The 18,789-nt window shown below is 35.5% G+C and overlaps 3 protein-coding genes and 2 long non-coding RNA genes across 7 annotated transcripts; 2 read left to right on the top strand and 3 right to left on the bottom strand.

The window, feature by feature from the left end:
• Positions 1–1,008: 1,008 nt before the first annotated feature.
• LOC137578007 (dynein axonemal intermediate chain 1) lies at positions 1,009–6,669 on the top strand. The gene is made up of 6 exons (XM_068291634.1): positions 1,009–1,369; positions 4,149–4,820; positions 4,875–5,307; positions 5,369–5,446; positions 5,524–6,337; positions 6,401–6,669. The coding sequence occupies exons 1-6, from the start codon at positions 1,322–1,324 to the stop codon at positions 6,582–6,584; spliced, it is 2,229 nt and encodes a 742-aa protein (XP_068147735.1). The 5' UTR covers positions 1,009–1,321; the 3' UTR covers positions 6,585–6,669.
• Positions 2,024–6,993, bottom strand: LOC137578009 (uncharacterized). The gene is made up of 5 exons (XR_011032529.1): positions 6,834–6,993; positions 6,382–6,602; positions 5,804–6,295; positions 5,519–5,751; positions 2,024–5,456 (listed from the first exon to the last, which is right to left on the bottom strand). It is a non-coding gene; the product is annotated as an uncharacterized lncRNA (long non-coding RNA).
• Positions 6,994–7,111: 118 nt separating this feature from the next.
• LOC137576257 (uncharacterized) lies at positions 7,112–9,158 on the top strand. 2 transcript variants are annotated; one of them, XR_011032279.1, is made up of 3 exons: positions 7,112–7,227; positions 7,509–7,656; positions 7,717–9,158. It is a non-coding gene; the product is annotated as an uncharacterized lncRNA (long non-coding RNA). The 2 variants fall into 2 exon arrangements; XR_011032278.1 differs by having other exon boundaries at positions 7,133–7,656.
• Positions 9,159–10,510: 1,352 nt separating this feature from the next.
• Positions 10,511–17,644, bottom strand: spab (space blanket). Of its 2 annotated transcripts, none has more exons than XM_068290208.1 (6): positions 17,623–17,641; positions 11,906–12,304; positions 11,601–11,736; positions 11,313–11,538; positions 11,136–11,235; positions 10,511–10,846 (listed from the first exon to the last, which is right to left on the bottom strand). In XM_068290208.1, the coding sequence occupies exons 2-6, from the start codon at positions 12,224–12,226 to the stop codon at positions 10,832–10,834; spliced, it is 798 nt and encodes a 265-aa protein (XP_068146309.1). In that variant the 5' UTR covers positions 12,227–12,304; positions 17,623–17,641; the 3' UTR covers positions 10,511–10,831. The 2 variants fall into 2 exon arrangements, with proteins under 2 accessions (XP_068146309.1, XP_068146308.1); XM_068290207.1 differs by having other exon boundaries at positions 10,514–10,846; positions 17,510–17,644.
• Positions 14,066–16,091, bottom strand: LOC137576466 (uncharacterized). The gene is made up of 2 exons (XM_068289593.1): positions 14,713–16,091; positions 14,066–14,632 (listed from the first exon to the last, which is right to left on the bottom strand). Exons 1-2 carry the CDS (start codon positions 16,039–16,041, stop codon positions 14,567–14,569), a joined length of 1,395 nt encoding a protein of 464 aa, XP_068145694.1. The 5' UTR covers positions 16,042–16,091; the 3' UTR covers positions 14,066–14,566.
• Positions 17,645–18,789: the final 1,145 nt, after the last annotated feature.

Raw genomic sequence — 18,789 nt, 5'->3', positions numbered from 1 at the left:
AAAGAAAAAACAAGAACTAATAGTGTGTGCTATAAAAACAGAGAGAGAGAGAAAAGAAAGAGAACGATTAGGAAGGATCGATATATATACATAGTGTAATATGAATGAAATTAATGATTTTTGGAATGATTTATGTATGTATGTGTATGATTGAAGGCATAATTAATGATGTAATCAGTAATATATATGATATATATATATATATATATATATGTATGTACGTCTGGGCGTGTACTGTTGACAAAACAAAAACAAAAATGCGTTGAAAGTGTAAACAGAGTCTAACTTTTAGCTTTAAGCTGCGTTTTTACTGGCACTTTAAATAAAAATTGAAAACAAAAAAAAAACCAACAAATTTTTGTAAAAGAAAAACGAGATTAAGGGACAGAAATTGTCAATTTATTTATACGATTCATAGCTGTTTGATAATATGGGTATATCTTTGATTTTAGAAAACAGTTTTTCCTATTATAGATTTTTTTCTCGGTTTTTTCACGAATTGGAATATTACCATTTGAAAACTGAATAAATAAACTTTTTCGAAACTTTAAATCTTTGCTTTTGTTTAATGAATCTGACCATCCAAATGTATAAAAACTTGTTAATTTATTACTTTAAAACTTTGAGTTCGATGAAAAACTTGACTCATTGACTCACTTTTACTTAAACTTTTTAAATACAAAGTGATTTTGATTTGCTTCTTCTACTAAAAACATACAAAAAGTTAATTACAGAGTAATCAAGTGAGTGAGGCAACATATTCATTTCATTTTGATAGCTAATCAAATTGTTTTACAAATTTTTGCTTAATAAATTATTTAACACTCTGCCAGCGGAGTTCCAAGGGAGTTTAGATGAAAATAAATTGACTTTTCGATAAAGAAGAGATTGCCTTTTGGATATTTCAGTCCTTTGGGCCACCTTCAAGCTTTTATTTCTAATGCGAAAACAATCGATATGCAAATGGCAAAAAAACAATAAGATTTAGTGCGTATGTCTCTATAGAAACTCAAACAAACAAAGTCAAAGCAGGCAGAATGGCTAAATTCGTATCATTTGATTTTTTGTCTATTTAGTTTCTAATATTACGTAAAGTTTGACTTTTGTCGAAAACGCAACAAACACAGCCCCAAAAACCATCAACGACAAAACAGAAAATTATTAAGTTACTTTTATTTTTAACAGGAGAATGAGTTACTGAAAAAAATTCAAAACAAATTCAGACGGCAAGGAAATTGAGAAATAACCAAACTAAACTAGATAACACAAAAACAAACAAGTTGGACCAAGTGAAAGCGGAAGTGGAGCAAAAGCAGACATTATGCCGGATACGAAAAGCAAAGGCGATGGCAAACAGAACAGAGGAAAGGTAAGTACACCAAAATAAACACTCGGGACAACAAAAAAATAACTTGGAATATCCATGCGAACGCCTCGAGAGTCACAACTAAACTGAATCCTTATGCGACGATGACATCCACGTTCACATCCATGTCCATGTCCTTCGTCGCTTTTGCACGTTTCTATTTTTGTAGAGTTTTTGAAAAATTTGCGATTACTTTTTAATAAGTTTTTGCGCTCAGGAAAAAAATTTCGGAATGGAACTTTGTCACGACACATAATTTGCAATTTCCGCCAGAACTCACTGAGAAGCGGGTCGGGGAGGGGGAGTGGGCAGAGGACAGAGGAGCAGCATGTGCGTGCCATGGATCACTGGCAACGGTGCAATGTAGTTACAGCTACCAATTTACTATATATACTTTAGCCATTTCTTTGAATTTGGGCCAGGCTCTGTCTCTGTCTCGATAATCGAGTTGCTGCTGCTGCCTCGCTTACCTCTCTAGAGAGTGTCGAAGGCCCATCACTATCGACGCAATAAACCAGTCAATAAATCACTCTCACCTATATGGCTTTAGGCTCACCTTTCCTAAACGCGCGTAAAGCGTATTAAAACTCGAAATTTCCTCATTGATTTGCTATGTAAGTAACTTAATTCCGCGCACAGAAGTGTGTCTGGATTGGGTTTGGGATCTCACTTAATGGAGTTGTGTGCAATTTGTTTATTTATTCGCTACCCGCCGCCCCACCTTAAGATAGAGCCGCCTAATATATCAATATGAAACTCCTCTTTACCTGCCCTTTTCACCTGCTGCGGCAGACGTCGGGCGGAAGTAGAAAAAGTTTATTCCATCCATTCTTTGGCTCTGAAGAGGCCGCTGACATGATGGTGGCAGACGTCATCAACAGTCAACAAAGTTTTTTGGTTTAAATTGTTTGCAATTCCTTGCCACAGATTTTAGTTGGTCTACGTTTATCCAAGCGTTCACACGAGAGTTTTAGACGGCGAAAAGCGACTTAACTCTCTCAAGTATTTTTACTAAACATTATTTTTCTCTCTCGGAATTTTGTGTGTGTTTAGTATTTTTTAGTTATTTTCTTTTTAAGATGTGGAAACTTGCTAACAAAGCCATGGCGGTATATTGACCAATTGTATATTCTGCATCCTGTAATCCTTCCCCTTGTTTAGCAGCAGTTTTTCCTTTAGAATTTAGAACGCAAGTAGTACTGCATTTTGTAATTTGTAAGTGCGAGTGTGTAAATATGTAAATATCATTATAAATTTAAACTATTTAATCCATGCCCAGTGGCTCATTTGTTGAAGGTTTAAAATAGCAAAAAAAAAAAAGAAGGCTGCTCCGACTAGAAACTATGAAATATTAAATTTATACTTTGGCTTAACTTTTTTTGTTGAGGCAATATAAATGCATATATGTAAATTTATAGAAATTTTGTAAAGAGTTATTGTTAATCATTATAGAAATTTTGTAAAGAGTTATTGTTAATCATTAAAAAGTTTAGGTAGTTTAAATAGAAGTCCAATCGCGTTCATTGGGTGTGGGTTTTTTTTTTTTAAATCTTTGTTTTTAAGAGATTTTCTAATAATTAATCCCTCAGAAAAATGGAAACGATCTAAGAGGCGGTTTCATAGATTTCGCCGGGTTTAATGGCGAGAATATTTTTTAGTTTTTTTAAATTCAAAAAGAAATGAGAAAAAAAACCTAAGAGATGTTTAATCGTTCACATAAAGTGAAACAATTTAAGAATTTAAAACAGTTTGATAAATTTATATGTGAAGAATTGCAAAGGTTAAATGGATTCTAAATTAATTGTTTTTGTTTTAGTATCGAAATTTCAGCGAATGAGTCATTGTGCATCATCGGTAAGGACACTCTATTGAGAAATTTGATTTCAAAAATGGATAAAACTCAATTTCAAGAAGCTCATCTGCGACTTTTGGAACAGTATCTTCCAATTCTATGGAGGTTTATCTTTTCACTCGTTGAAATTTATGAATAAAATCTGAAAACTGCGTTCCTGCTAAAGAATATCCTATAAAACGGTCGAGAAATTCAATTTTGAAAGTAAATTTCTTATAAGTGGAGTGTCATTACATATTATTACTTATGATTCTTGTCGGTGTGTGAGTGAGTGCATGTAGAGAACATTATGTAAATATCAGTATAAAACATCAAAATGCATTGTAAATATATATAACGTATTTTCTCTCTATACATAAACATCTTTTATATATACTGTAAATACATACAACAACAACAACAACTAGTAGTAGCCGCCGTTCTGTAGATGCGTGTGCGAGTGAGTGTGTTTGTGGGTGTAGTGTGTAGTTTTTAGGTACAGTTGAGACCACAAAAATAAAGTCGATAGCAAAATATGTCAGCTGCCAGCTGCATGGAATCTGAGGAGGAATCCGACGATACACAGCAGGAGGTAACTGAAAGTGATCTGTTCTATGGATAAATGGAGAACAAGAAAATATAAAAGAGAAAGATTTACTCTGTTGCATGTTGCATGATTAATTTCTACTTATAATCCTACTCTTTCCCGCCCCCCTCCAAAAGCCTCTTCAAAAGCCTAACCTTATCTAATTTTAGTTGTTATTCCAATATCAAATTCTCAATGCACAATTTAACATTCGATATGATAAAGGTAAGTCAAGTTCTTGTTACCTAAATTCGCCTCCCTCAGCTTTGTGTTAATAATGATAATAATCGATGCACCTATTTGAGTTGGTTGTGTGTCTGATGAGTTGGATTTAGTTAATGACTTATGGATATATATATTTGTAGATACGCACGTCCAAGAGCAAGGGCGATGGCGGTGGCGGTGGCGGCGGTGGAGATGCTGATGATTTTGATGCCTGGATGAAGTCACGACAATTGCTAAAGCCGGATGATCAATTGGATCTAACTGAGGCCGAATTAGCCGAGGAGGTGACAAAAGTGCTAACACCGACCAATACGAATGTGGTGCATAATTTGGTGGTGTTTAGTTTTAAAGAGGGGGAATTTGTGCCAGCTCCGTTGCCTGGGAATACAGTGACTTTGATAAGTTTTCCGGGTAATTCGTTGCATGTGGACTCGGAGGAAGCACGTCGTCAGGCAGAAGAAACTGATGATGTTGCCTATCCATTGCCTATGCCCAATTATTCGTTGGTAGAGCAACGAGATGCCGAATTGGTTGAGGGCGAAGAAGGTGAAGAGGCTGAGGCCGATGATGATGATAAACTGGAGGATAAAAATGCTCTTGGCGGCGAGGAAGAGGAAGGCGAAGAAGAGGAAGACGAAGCTGGCGGGAAATCAGGTGTCGATGGAGAAGAAGATGGCGAGGCAGCTGGTCCCGATGATGATGAGCCAAGTGAGGCTCAGCCAGCGGCAGCAACAACTAGCAAGAAACGCAAGTTAATCAATCAATTTAATTATTGTGAACGTGCCGCTCTGACCTTTACTTTACCCAAGCGAGTAAGTGTCGAAAACCAGAATGGTTTCCCCCTTAAAGTTAGTTTTTTGTTTTAGAGTGTGGATACTCAAACCATTCCGCCGCCACGTTCACAATTTGGCGCGAATGTCCTTCAATGGGTTATCTATGATTCGTATTTGGCTGATTTCGAGGAGCAACAGAAGGATAATCGACGCGACGATTCGCGTACTGTCAAACGGGGAATGCGTCAAAAGAAATTCAAGGATAAATCTGCCATGGCCGAGCAGTTGAACAAGAAATATTTGAAATGCTGGCAGATCCTGGAACGTATGATCAATCAGAATATCTACGATGATATAGCCAATGATTATCGCTATTGGGAAGATCCGGCAGATGAGTTTCGAGAGGGTGAGGGTAATCTATTGCCCCTATGGAAATTTCAATATGAAAAGACCAAAAAAATGAGTGTCACCGATATATTGTTTAATCCAAGTTACTATGATCTATTTGCCGTTTGTTTTGGTTCACGTAAGTAGTGAAATAATGTAATTTAAAGGAAATATCATCCAAATATTTATCTACTTGCCAGATGACTTTATGAAACAGACAAATGAGGGTTATCTTTGTCTCTTCACTGTGAAGAATCCTTCATTCCCAGATTATATAAGTGAGTAGAGCTGGGGATAATCTCTAGTTTAGTTTTTAAATAGTTACCTTACCTTACCTTACCTTACCTTACCTTAGTTCAAACTGATTGCGGGGTGATGTGCTGTGATATACATCCGACATATCCATTCCTGGTGGTAATTGGCCTCTATGATGGCAATGTTGCTGTCTATAATTTGCGTGGCGATTGCAAACAGCCTTTATATGTCTCCCGAGGCGTCAATTGTAAACATGGCGAATGCGTTTGGCAACTTAAATGGGGTCCTGACATGACCGATGGCGAGATTAACTTCTATTCCGTATCATCTGATGGAAGAGTGTTTAATTGGATTCTAATGCAAAACAAATTGTGGGTTACCACGATTATAACATTGTATCTCGAAGATGGCCTAGTCGATGGCCCTGATGGCACAAAGGTTAGTCTTAAGAGTGGCGGCTGCTGCATGAAATTCCATCCGGTCGATCCCAAGATCTTTCTAGTGGGCACCGAATGCGGCTACATCTACAAATGTAGCACAGCCTTCAGTTCCAAGTATTTGATGACCTATAATGCCCATAATATGTCTGTTTATCGCATCGATTTCAATCGTTTCAATTCAAACATTTTCGTCTCTTGCGGTGGAGATTGGCGTGTTAAAGTCTGGGAGGACATGAGGGCTGATCCTCTCTTCATTTTCGATTTGGGTTCAGCGGTGGGCGATGTCAAATGGGCTCCATATTCCAGCACTGTATTTGCTGCAGTGACCACCGAGGGGAAAGTGCATGTCTTTGATTTGAATGTGAACAAGTATAAGGCCATTTGCATTCAGGCTGTGGTTCCCAAACGTAAGAATAAACTGACCCGTCTGGCCTTTAATGAGAAATTGCACTTTATAGTTGTGGGAGATGAAAAGTAAGTGTAGATGTTAAATCATGTTAATCTTGTCAAGAACCAACCTAAACTATCTTCTTGCAGAGGTGTAACCACTTCCTTGAAGTTATCGCCTAATTTGCGTGTCATGGTCAAGCCGCCAAAGAAGCAATTGTATTTGGATCAGACCACTTTGCAGATATCCAAGCTGGAGAAGCTTTTATCGTTGGTCAGGGAGCTGCCCGAGGGTAATATTGAGCCCGATACAGCCACTACAGTCCGTAGTTGAGCATCAATGATAATTGTTCTATATATACAAATATAAATAAGATATTTGCTTAATACATATAATAAACGTCGTAAGGTTAAATGCATGTATGTATGTGTATATATGTACATAGTATAAAGAGTTTGATCGCGGTAATTTGAAAAGTGCGAGTTTAAGCAATAAATTTTTACAAGGTGTCACTAAACAAAATTAAAATTAATGATCCTCGATCTTAAATTTGAAATGCATGTGTCCCAAAGAATAGATTACCAAATTTGTTCGCTGAATTGGCTAAGCTTATGCTACAGCTTAAAGACAACTGGAAAACCGATTGGTTCATGTGCAAAATAAACCTTGTTTTGCTTTTTATTGGTATCCGAATATATTAAAGTCGGGGATTTTTATTATTTGTTTGAAACAGTCTGCGTATTGTTTTATCAGCTGTGCCCAAAATGTGGCATCTGGCAACGCTCGAAATTGCAACATGTAGATTTTCCTATCGCTATTTTATAGCTAAATGTTATATCGATAACATCGATAACGATAACATAACATATTGATATCAAACCTTGTATAAAGAGGTTCTTTTCTGGTTTATTTGTTATTGTTTATACATAGCAAGTACACTCCCGTCAATTAGTGCCTTTAATCTAAAAATTGATAAGTAAGCCAGTATACAATTTCAGCACCGTAATTTCAGACACAAGGCTACAAAAAATATGAAATTAAAGCTAGCAAATAATTTGAACTGATCAATTTTAAGAGATGTTTGTTCCACTTCCCCTGAGGTGTTAAAGACCTTTTGCAAACAAGCACAATCAGTTTCAATATTGGAATTGTGTATAATATAATATAGTCAACCGATGACCAATACTCTGGCATCATCTCATTGTGCTGACAATTAATTTGCATTCCCTTTATTGCGTTTCATGTAATGTATTGCAGCTGGTACACGAATACAGTGCATTGAATAAAAAACGAACAGTCTGAGACTAAAACCTCCTAAATACACCTACATACAATCTATATAACAAAATGGATTCTATATATTGTTTTTTTCTTACTCTAACTTTACTAATATCTTCTATTCAATGTAAGTATATTTTAATTAACGAATTGCTTATTTTTTATTAAAATCATTCATTTTTTCTAGATGATGTGACTGCTGAACCTTTAAAATATTGTTCCCTTATAAAGTCGTCTAACTTTATGCTTTCTATTCGTGATTTGGGTCGAGCTGATTTGAAATCGGATCTCTTTATGAATGTCACAGAGGTAGAAGACCAAACTGTTGATCAATTTTTGAGTTACCTTCAAGAGGCAAAGAATATTTTATTGAGTTCACATAGTGCTTCGGTGAAGTTGGCGAATGATAAACGTTTTGCGTCTGTTCCCTTGGACACACCAGTGTGCGAAGTAATTGACGTCTCTTCTGGGGAAGATACAAGTAAAGTTCAATACACTTTATATGTTGGCGCAATGTACACTTCGGTGCAAATGCTTGCGGAAAGATTTCTGACGGGGCTTATCTATGATGAACAATCTTTGGCTTTAAAGTTGTCTAACATGTCGCCCATCACTTTTGACAAAAGCTACCAACCTATAGTGGAACAGAGAGATGAAGTTTTTCTAATTAGACAAACTATTCAATCTCTTGGGGATAAAGATTTTTTGGACAAAATTTCTAATCTTATTCTAGATGCAAAATACGCCAATCATCTACATAATGGATCGAAATCCAAGTATAATGTTCGTAATGCTGTTGTATCTCTTATAAGTAAGAAAACCGAAATACTTATTGACGAGGATAAAATTGTATTAAGTCCGGACTTTCGCGATAAAATCTATGCGGCTGCCAATATACAAAATCTATCTAATTTAGATCGCACCAAAGAAATTATCAAAGTATTAAACCAATTTGGTTGGTATGTCACAAATCACTTTGATCTTGGTGGACGCTTGGATGTCAGTACAGCCTCAAATGAAAATGAAAACTCTGAGGAAATGAGTGGCTTCGATAAGTTTCTACAATTCTTCAAAGACATATGGAATGCAATCATTAGTTTCTTCGGTTTTGAATCAGATGACACCGACGAGAGTAAGCTTGATAAACTGGAAGCAAAATTGGGTACCCAATGGAATAAAATGGGTGGGAATGTTGTTATTTCAAATCAAGACAACTCAGAGTTCACTGAAAGTGAACATGTCACTTCCACGGTAAAGGGTGTACACGATGTCCAGTCTTTCAAGCATAATATGGAAAACGACCAAAAATGGACAATAATTTCAGCGAAAAACATTATTCCAACTTGTAAGATTCTCTTTAAAAAAGATGCCCATCTGATGGGAGAAATTAGACGTTTGATTGTTACCCACGGAGATAATTCAAGTATTAGGGAGCTACAACCTAACATTAATATGGTTGAATACGTCAACGATTTGTGGTCCGACTACGTTATACCGTTTTAATGAAACTTGCTTTACTAACTACTTATTAATATTTTTCGAAATCTCAAAATCTATTTATACAAATCAGGCCTAATCAGTACGGAATGTTAAAATAAATGTGAAAATAACGCCTACTTCTACGAAAAATGTTGTTTGACTGTGGATGCTGATAAGCTTTGGCTCTGTTTTATTAGCTATAGAAATGACGTATCGGTGACTTTTTCCCCTTTTCAAAAGTGAATCATTTCCATTTTCTGATATGGGGGCGTAGCAACTTCCATATTTTAATTCCCAGCCGTTGCCAATGCAATAACATATGGTTAGTTTATCTTTATTTTAAGAGAATTTTGGAAAATGCAGAATTTGGTATGAAATTACATAGTTCCAAAACAATCTTCCAAAAGAAAACTATTTCAAAGGCAACACAAAAAGATGAGCAGATTGTCTAAATAGCTAATTCAAGACTTTGCTAAAGGACTCCAGAATTGCAATAGCCATTCCATGTCTTTAATGCTGAAACCATTTGGGAATTGCAACTAAATGAAGCGAAAAAAGATCAGAGATGCCAATAGACAATACCGAAGTCCACCTTTTTGTGCATAACCTTAGGCGCTATGAAAAATTAGTGTAAGAGCCCCTGACAAACTAAATTCATGCTCTATTATTTCATACACGGTAAATTGTACCGTAGAATAGCAATACAGACAATTTGTTTACCTCTTTGTGTTGCTCTTGAAATAATTTTCTTCTGGAAGATTGACCTCGAGCCGGCTAAATGCAAGGTTTCGCTTAAATTTATTGATTGTTATCATTAAGGGGCAATATTCAACTCGATCTTTTTTAAATATCTATTAGAGAGCTGCATGAATGACAGAAAAGTTAATTTAAGTTTGCGCTGATCAAAATGAATATAATGGTAATGAAAATCGAATTCGAGTGGATTTGTTAACTGACGTAAGACTCAGTTTCATAGCATTCAAACGATGCAAAAACAAATTGATTGAATTTTAGTGTAAGCTATTGAGTGTAGGATCAAATAACTTTGAACACTTTTTGATGCAGATGTATTGAATATGAAAATTTGAATAGTCAGAACAAAGGAACAAAGAACAAAGGCTCGTTATGTAGTTAAACTCATTGAATCCTTTTTGCTATCACCTTGATGAAGAAAAACATCTTTCATGTTGGTTTCCGGAGCTGTTTAGCCCGTTAGCACTTTTGTTGTGCATTTTGTTATACATTTATTTTTTTATTCTTTTCTAAATAATTTAAAATTTTACAATATATTTTCAAATATAATTTAAGATATTCTATTTGTTGTGACTTGACTTGATTTTTTTTTTTTTTTTTTTTTTCTTCATTGAATTTAAACCAAAAACTGATAAGATGTTTGGAAATGAAAACCAATTTTTGTTTTTGTGCTTTAATTGGTTTTATTTTGTTTTAATAATAACAATTTTACACATAAAGATTGGAATAAAATGCTTTATATATGTATATATATATCTGTTAATACTTGCTGTTTTTTTTTTAAATTTTTATTTTGAATAACATTGAATGCCTCAGTCAGTATTATTTTTTTTAGGGATTTACTTTGTTTCTATAAACACATTAAGATTCTTTCTTTTTGTTTTAGTTTGTTCTTTTTGATTAAATATTATAATTATTTGTGGAATATTTTATGTAAATATATTTAATTAATGATTATTCTTGAAGAAATTGATATGTATTTTCAGTGTTCAATATTTGAAAAGATGTTTTTTTTTATATATATTGGATATATATAGAACATTTGATATGTTTTTTTTGTCTTTTGTCCTTCAGATATTTCGATGCTGAAAAGAAAGGAAAGTTCTTGATTTAAACTGCATTTAAGACTTTCGTTTTTGCATCTAGGACTAGGAAATCGGGAGTACATCGACCCTAAAAGTATGCAATAGGCTGACATTCATTGTATAACATTTTGTATGCCTTGTAATTATATTATCTATAAAGAGTGTTAGCTTTTTTGATATTTTCTTTATCCAAAAACCTTCCCAAAAAACTTGTTTTCAAAGAGTAAATTTCTCGACTTTTTATTGCATACTTAGGGGGGCAAAGTTCAGCCTTCTGGTTTATCCTTACCTCGGCCATATCAATGCAATCGAAGGCATCACGAAAATAGCCACAACTTAGCTTGGTCATGGCGCGATGATGCAATCTTTGCTGTTGGCAGCACATTCCACTGCAAAAAACCCCCCAAAAAAAAAAAGAAAAGAAAATGACATTTGATTGACTTGTTCGTCCTTCTCGTGCACTCACATGTTTAGTTGACAATCGCTGCTGCTGGTGCATTCACTGCCCAACGAATGTTTTTGCTTTATGCCAAACAATTCCTGCATCAAGGACGCCTCGCAATGCCAAATGGCTGAACCTCCGGCCTCCTCTTGGTTAGATAATGTGCATAAACTGCCGGTTGGACAATCCGAATGACGCTGACATTGATCATCATCACGCTTCCGTCCAAAGACATAAACGCATTTGCCCTCTGCCCGAATGCAAATGCAATTTATGAAAGGGGTTTTCACTTTGTTGTTTTTGTTGCCTTACCTCCATATGTGTTGACACAGACGCCAGTGGGACAGCAATCATCATTCACCAGACAGGCACGGTCCGCACAGGGTGTGTCCTCAATTAGCGGTTCAACGATGCCGTAGACTTCGGTTTGCTGTTGTTGCTGACGCAGCTGCAATTAGTTTCGAAACAACAGTGCGTATAAGTAATTTATTCAACATACGCAATGTTTGCTGCCTAATGAACTTTGAACTTTTCCCTAAATAAACCTAACGAATTGATACCACTCTATTTAATTATTATCACGAAATTCTTTTTCGGCTATTTCCATTTCATCTCACCTGTTGTTGTTGCTTTTGCTGTTGCCGAGCATGACGGTCATCAAATAGTTGACTGTACTCATTGTAGCCATTTGCCATTAGATTTACCGCATCGCCGCCTCCGCCACCTGCCGCTGCATCAGCTAGGGAAGAAGATGATGGGCCAGAGCGACGTAAGAAATTCCGCGAATTCCGTCCAAATTGGTTACGCTGCTGCTGCTGCTGCCAAGCCAATGGCAAGGAGGAGAAGGAAGAGTAGGCGGATGTGGCGCTTGCATCCTTCAACTGCAGGACCAAACCGAAGAGCAGCCAAATGGCTGCCCACATCGGAATGCTTCTCATTTTGCACCAAGTTTATAGAGCCAGCACCTAGCACCACATTGCCGTTGGCCAAGGTCCTTGTTGGTGTTGCTGCTGTTGCTGTGCAGGATGAAAATGGTTGGAAAATCGTTGAAAAATGAAACCATATATAGACTTAATTAAAACATCAGTACATTTCATCACATTTAGTATTATTACCGGTTGTGACTTAATTTATGCTTCTGCATTACTTCAGGCTTTTCATTGCCAACAGGATACATACATATATAAGCAACTGCTTCTATGCGTGTGTGTTTGTCTAGAGAGGAAATTGAGATTTCAATGTTTTGTAGCATACATCAAAGGGCAACTTTGTGTAGCATACTTATAAGGGTTTTGTGGGTCCAACTTTTCAATATGAGCATTCCATAAAATATAATTATTTATTCATTCATTTAGATAAACATTTCTTCTGGCTGGGAACAGCTGCAGTTGGTAGTAAACTTAAGTGCACCTGCTTTTTAGCCTTGGCTCTAACTTTAGTTCAAAAAGAGAGAGAGAGAGAGAAAGAGTGAGCGTGAGAGAGGGGGGGAAAGTAACACAAAAACCATTTTCACTTTACCATCTTTTGTTTTCTTGGTTTTGGCTTGGTGGTTAAGGTTAAATATAGTTTTGTTGACAGAATTGTGTGTGGTATTTATACTTGTCAGTAAATGTATCATCCTGGCTTTAAGGGGAAACGCCTTGACTTCACTTGGCCTGTCCTGTGACTTGTCGTGGGAAGTCAATTTCATTAATGAGAGGCGTCGTCAGTCCTGTAAACAAATGAGCTCGAAAAGAGTCCTTCTTCTACTGTGCTTTTAGCATTGCTTTAATTGCTTTTTGTACATTTTGTTGTTGATGTTTTTTTTTATTTTTTTTGGGAAGGCTTGTCAAACTTTTGACATAACTTTGAGGGAAGCTAATTACAATTAGCCAACTCTAAGGCAAAAGAGGTCCAAGACCTTTATCAAATCTCAACTAATTACATTTCAACATCAAAGCAAACAACTGTTGCTATAAAATGTCCTCACTTACTCTCTTTTCTGTTGGGGTTGGGGGACGTAATTGATATTCTCGCTCTGACCCATTAACCTTTCGCTTTTGCTCGAAAGTTAGGTAGGCAACGGCAAGGCAAGTTAAGGTAACGCGCGGCAAGTAATTCATTTCATTTTGTCCAATTGGAAACGTATCTAATGAACGTTTTCTTCTTATCTCGCCAAAATGACCAAGCTATTAGCAATATTAATTGCTCTTCTATTTTAAGATAACTTCTCCTTGGATTCGGGCACAAAATTGGCAATTAGTCAGTTTTCAACTTACATATCTCTCTCAATCGGACTAAGTTCATGGTCATTATGTTGAAATTGGCAAGCAAAAAGTTTTCCTTTTTGGTTTTTTTTTTCTCATTTCCAATTTTGTTCAAAGTTTGCACAAAGTAAAGAGAAGTAATCGGAAAAGGCATCAATATAGAGCAGCTGGAAGAAAAGCGTCACATTTTATAGCCCAATTGAAGTTTTACTTCTTGCTTAGATGGTCAAGTTTATTTTAGAACAAAGAACTTTATATGCGCAATCGTTAAAAGTTGTTTTTAATTATTGAGAAACCAAAAGTCGAGATTAAATTTCAAATAAATGGTTAGTTTTTTTTTTTTTTCGTTGACGAATTTCTAGAACACAGAGAGTTGCCTAAAAAACAAAAAAATATTCGATTATAAATTCACCAAGGACTCCTTGAGAACCTTGCTAATGCAGAGTCCTTTCTTTTCGTAAAATTGAGTATTTCTGTCTTTGATTTTTGTTGATTTAGAACCAAAGTAGTAACAATAAAAATAATATTAAATAAGTGAGCTAGTTTTATATTTATTCAATTAACGCGAAAATCATTAGTTTTTACTTTTCTAAAGAAGATTAAATAATATTAAAATAATTTTTCACAAAAATAGAAATTGTTTAAACAGGTTTTTTAAATTTTTGTACAAGTATGTATAAGAATAGGTATTAATGAAAAAGAAAATGAACATTAAAAAAAATTATTACTAAAATTAGATTTGCTTAACAAAATTTGAGAAAAAAAAAAACTGGTATACATTATAACCGTGAAAATAGGTAAATATATAAAATAATATTTTCCTTCATGAAATTTTAAAAAGCCTTTGGTATATCTTCCATAATTCTATTAGCGAAATCTTTTGATTTGAATATAAATAAATTGAAGTAAAGTTTCCTCTTATTATTATTGGAAAACGCATTGTTTGTAAGTGTGCAACTTTCTCCACCACTGACATCACCTAGATATTCGCCTTTTGCAATATTGCCCATTGTCATTTCGCTTTCTTGGACATCAACATTCGTAACCATATTGAACAAACTTGAGAGAGAGCTTTGCGTCATAAAATTTGGTCCTAAGCTAGGTTTGTGGGTTGCAACGGATCGTAGAGGTTTTTGAAAACAATTATAATGCCTTTTTTGATAGGGAGTCATACTCACACTAATTTCATTACGGTATTTTGAAATATCTTCACCGTTAACTATAACGGTTTCCTTGTTGAAGATCAAAGCACTAGCGCTTTCCAAGCTTCCAACAGAATCAAAAATGCATCTATTACTTTTTTCAATCACAAATGTATTTAAGGAGTGAGCCTCATAATTGGCACGATGTTCAAATAATTCGCAATCGTATAAATAATCATCCTGATGATTAATAAATTCCACTTGTATTTGTGCCCGTGTATTATTACTGGCAATTACAATGTTTTCCCAGACTAAAGACCGCTGATTCGTTGAGCGCCCATTTTTCAAAAGTAAAATCTTTTTATCATAGGCATCCATTGATATGACAGTAACTTTCAAATGGTTATCGGAGAATTCATCAGTTTGTGTTCCAACAAGAAAAGTTTCTTCTGCTTCCAAAACGTCCACGTAGTATATTCTCTTGCTATTGGTGGTAGATTGCGTAGTGTAAACGTAGGATTCAATGGCCAGTTCCTCTTCTCTGTTGTATGGTGCCGTCAGTGCGCAGGCGGATGCATCCACATTCTTGTATTTTGGAATATCCTCAAGTGCAGCATGTTTGTCCCTGACAAGCCAATTGGTTCTGTCTGCTTTGTTCTTAGTGTTGAATAGTGGTTCATCGGGCAGACTCAATGGTTCCCTAAGATTCGGACAGTTCAGCGGTTTAGTGATCCAATAACGCAAATCGCCAAGTGATGAACGTAAATTAACTTGAATCTGCCATGTTTCTAAGAGCCATTTGATTGCCACTTCTGTTCGATTTTGAATGAATCTATTTTTTAATGTAATCTTCGAGTCGGCTGATAATATATTCTGGAATTGTGTTTCTGCCTCATCGGCTCTCAGCACTTCGAAACCTTTTTTATTAACAAAATATAAATCTGCACATTTTGTATTTTTATAATGTTCAGGCAACGATTTCATTACTTCAACGCGCACTGCATCCAATTTGGCATCGTTTTGTAGAGTAATTGTTTTTTGTTGCTCATCATCACTAAGCTGAATGGTGATTGTGGCCTTTTGATTTTCGTTAATCACTTTATTACACTCTTCCGTATTGACTAATTTGCGGCGTTCATTGTTTAAAGTAAGAACACGTCCCTCGTCTAGAAACACATCGCTGGATGTGAGATTTAAAGTTTCACGGGCTTTTTTGAATGAAACTTCTGTCGATTCAAAGGAATAATTTGCAATCTTCCCATCGATTTCAAAGCAAATTAATGCCGACGCTTGAGCACCGCCAATAAAATTAGTAACAAAATATGTATTTAAAATTAAAACCAATACGGAATTCGTTAATTTCATCGCGAACTTTCTTCAAATGCGACTGGACAGAACAAAATGAAATCAAGCAATGCTCCAATTGATATCAGTGCATTCTATATAAAAGCGTTGATTAGAGGTAACATCAGGTTTCTCTCTCTCTCGGCTGTTGATTTAAAGATCGGTCACATATATTATATATACTCAGTAAATTTGGAAACGCTTCTCTTCTCTTTAAGATTTAGGTGTTAGCGAGATACAACCAGGTATCAATTTAGTAACAAATATAAACATCTTGTAGATGGATTATGTTAATATGTTTTGCATGGATCAGTTTAGATTAGCTATAAAAAGCTATAAAGCTAAAAACAAAAAAAGAACAATTGCTTGTATTAACATTAAGAGAGTGGAAGAGAAATAGAGAGTGAGAGATAGTAGTCTTGGCCCTGAAGCCATTGCTGATACCGAGTCTGTTGGAGTCAAAAGGTCAAATATATTTATTTTCTGATTAAGTCATGTAAATACTTTAGACAAATGCAATGCGAAAATCTACCTAAATAGTTTCAATAAATTTGAATGTCAATAACGTTAACTGAAAAATCACTTTCTAAATTTTTTAAGTTTAAACAATATTTTGCAAAGTACTTTAAGTTTATTATAACTATAACAACTAAAAATGATTAATGATCTTTATGTGCCAACACTGGGAATATAATTATATATATTTTTAACAATATTGAATAAGTACATATTCTATTTGCATTTGCCTGTAGCTCAGTTCCTAACAAGACTATCAAATATATTTCATCTCAACTTTCCATAGCAAGCTGTGGAGGGTGAATCAGTATCAATGTAATATTTATCAATTGAGTTAGGTAAAAAAATTATGAAAAATTTGTATTTTCCACGAAGTTGGCAGGTCTATTAGATCTATTAAACAGCAGAATATATCAATCAACATTAGATCAATCTGAACATATGTCAGCTTAGGTAGAAATAATTAATATATATTGAAAATTTAGTATCATAAACTTAATTTTTGCATTTAAATTCACAAAGATTGCCGTCAACTAAACAAAATTGTGGATTTTGCAAAGTATTTGAGAATTTATAATAGTCGATAAGGAGTTGAAATCAAACAAATAGCTGGCAACTTAATTTGATAAGTTCTTTTCTTTGGTATTCAGAAAGTAAATGCCCCTAAAAGCATGCTATAAATGGTCATTAAGCGTATTATGGGGCGACAAGCAATTGGATAAGCTTAGGCTAAGGTTAAGACACGCCCACACACGCACACACACACAGAATTAGCATGACCGCAAACGGCGAAGGAAAGTGCTAAAAGTTAATTTGGCTTTGGCAGTGTTAATTATGACACATAAAGGCGGCACACACACCCACACACCCGCACATAAGTTCAGGTAATTAAGCCCATTGATGAAAATGGGAAGACACTGGTTCGATTGCCAGGTGAATGCAAACGAATTGATAAATGCAATTGGCCACTTACATGACTTTTGACTCACTTAAGTTCACTTCACTTGACTTGATTTGACTTGACTTTATTCCACTTTAAAAGCATGAACCCCAAGGAAACGAAGGAACAGAGCAACTACTACGTACCTGCAGTGAGCTCGTCCTTTGAGCGACTGACTGAGGCAGGCAACACCTGTCGCAGCGTCGGTGGAAGCAACAAAAAAAGCTCTGTCTTGCCTTGCCTTGTGTTTGCATGGGGGCTAAGCTTTTTGTCGGCATCGCCTGTCGTTGTTGGCGGCTTTACTCTCTCTCACTCTCTTTCGCCTGTTGGATTTTTATGAATTAAAAAACTGTTTTGTGTTCTTTCGAGCAGCTAAAAGAGAGCTTTTTGTTGGCCTACGAATCAATATCAATGGCAAAGCCCTCTACCCCTCTACCCCCCATTCATACATTCATCATTTATGTACCCATACACATTTTGTGTACCTATACTGAGTGTGTGTGTGTCTGTGTGTGGTTTTTCGGCAATGACGTCACGCCCCCACCAATGCCTGTTTGTTGTCCTTGCAGTCTTTGCAAATTTAATGAGCATGTTAATGCAGAAAAACCGCCGCCATCTCCACAAAGTGACACCAAGAGGTGGAGGGGGGGCAAAATCGCTGCTCGGCTTCAGGCTAAAATCACATTTAGTCAAATTATATACAATCTAAATACCTCTCTATATATACATATATGTATGTATGTATATGTACATAAAATGGACCTGTGCTGCTTGGGGACATTATTTATATGCGTCAGGGATAATGATGTTGTCTCTGTTTGCCGCCGCCTCTTCTCAAATATGCAAATTGTTGAATTCCCTTGCCATAAATCTTTCATTCCACAAATTACTTAAAATGTATTAATGAATTCTCTGTATATGGCAAAATACTGTTGCGCATTTGATTAAATGAATTTCAAATTCATGAAAAGGACTTCAACGTTTAAATTTAAGTTGATGTCAAGTTTGTTTTATGTTTATGTCTACATAGATAGTATAAGTCAGGGACGCGTATGGGTGAGGAAAAGTTCAAGTTTTGAATAAGTAATTAAAATTTTGGCCTAAAACAAAATAGTTCAGAAAGTTCCCATTTTCCAAGAAATCATAAGACATATTGCCTTATTAGTTTAGCTAAGAGTCTGCAATAAAATGATCAGTTCCAGCTCTTAAGGCCATCTATTCCTAGGCCTATTAGACAATATCAATCAGACGATTGGAGACGGGATTGAATCTAGCCTTCATGTAAGGGCCCTCAATAATGGTGACTATAAGCT

Source organism: Drosophila tropicalis, unplaced genomic scaffold (assembly GCF_018151085.1).
Source record: "Drosophila tropicalis isolate 14030-0801.00 unplaced genomic scaffold, ASM1815108v1 contig_593, whole genome shotgun sequence".
In the NCBI taxonomy this organism is placed as follows: domain Eukaryota; kingdom Metazoa; phylum Arthropoda; class Insecta; order Diptera; family Drosophilidae; genus Drosophila; species Drosophila tropicalis.
This window is presented reverse-complemented; position numbering and strand designations above follow the sequence as displayed.

Excerpts from the sequence above, each read along its gene's own strand:
- LOC137578007 (XM_068291634.1), top strand. The coding sequence starts at position 1,322 with ATGCCGGATACGAAAAGCAAAGGCGATGGCAAACAGAACAGAGGAAAG. Across the intron at positions 1,370-4,148 it reads GCAAACAGAACAGAGGAAAG|ATACGCACGTCCAAGAGCAA; the intron begins GTAAGTACACCA and ends ATATATTTGTAG. Across the intron at positions 6,338-6,400 it reads ATAGTTGTGGGAGATGAAAA|AGGTGTAACCACTTCCTTGA; the intron begins GTAAGTGTAGAT and ends ATCTTCTTGCAG.
- spab (XM_068290207.1), bottom strand. The coding sequence starts at position 12,226 with ATGAGAAGCATTCCGATGTGGGCAGCCATTTGGCTGCTCTTCGGTTTG. Across the intron at positions 11,737-11,905 it reads AGCAAAAGCAACAACAACAG|CTGCGTCAGCAACAACAGCA; the intron begins GTGAGATGAAAT and ends AACTAATTGCAG. Across the intron at positions 11,539-11,600 it reads CTGTGTCAACACATATGGAG|AGGGCAAATGCGTTTATGTC; the intron begins GTAAGGCAACAA and ends GCATTCGGGCAG.
- LOC137576466 (XM_068289593.1), bottom strand. The coding sequence starts at position 16,041 with ATGAAATTAACGAATTCCGTATTGGTTTTAATTTTAAATACATATTTT. Across the intron at positions 14,633-14,712 it reads AATACCGTAATGAAATTAGT|CTTAGGACCAAATTTTATGA; the intron begins GTGAGTATGACT and ends CCACAAACCTAG.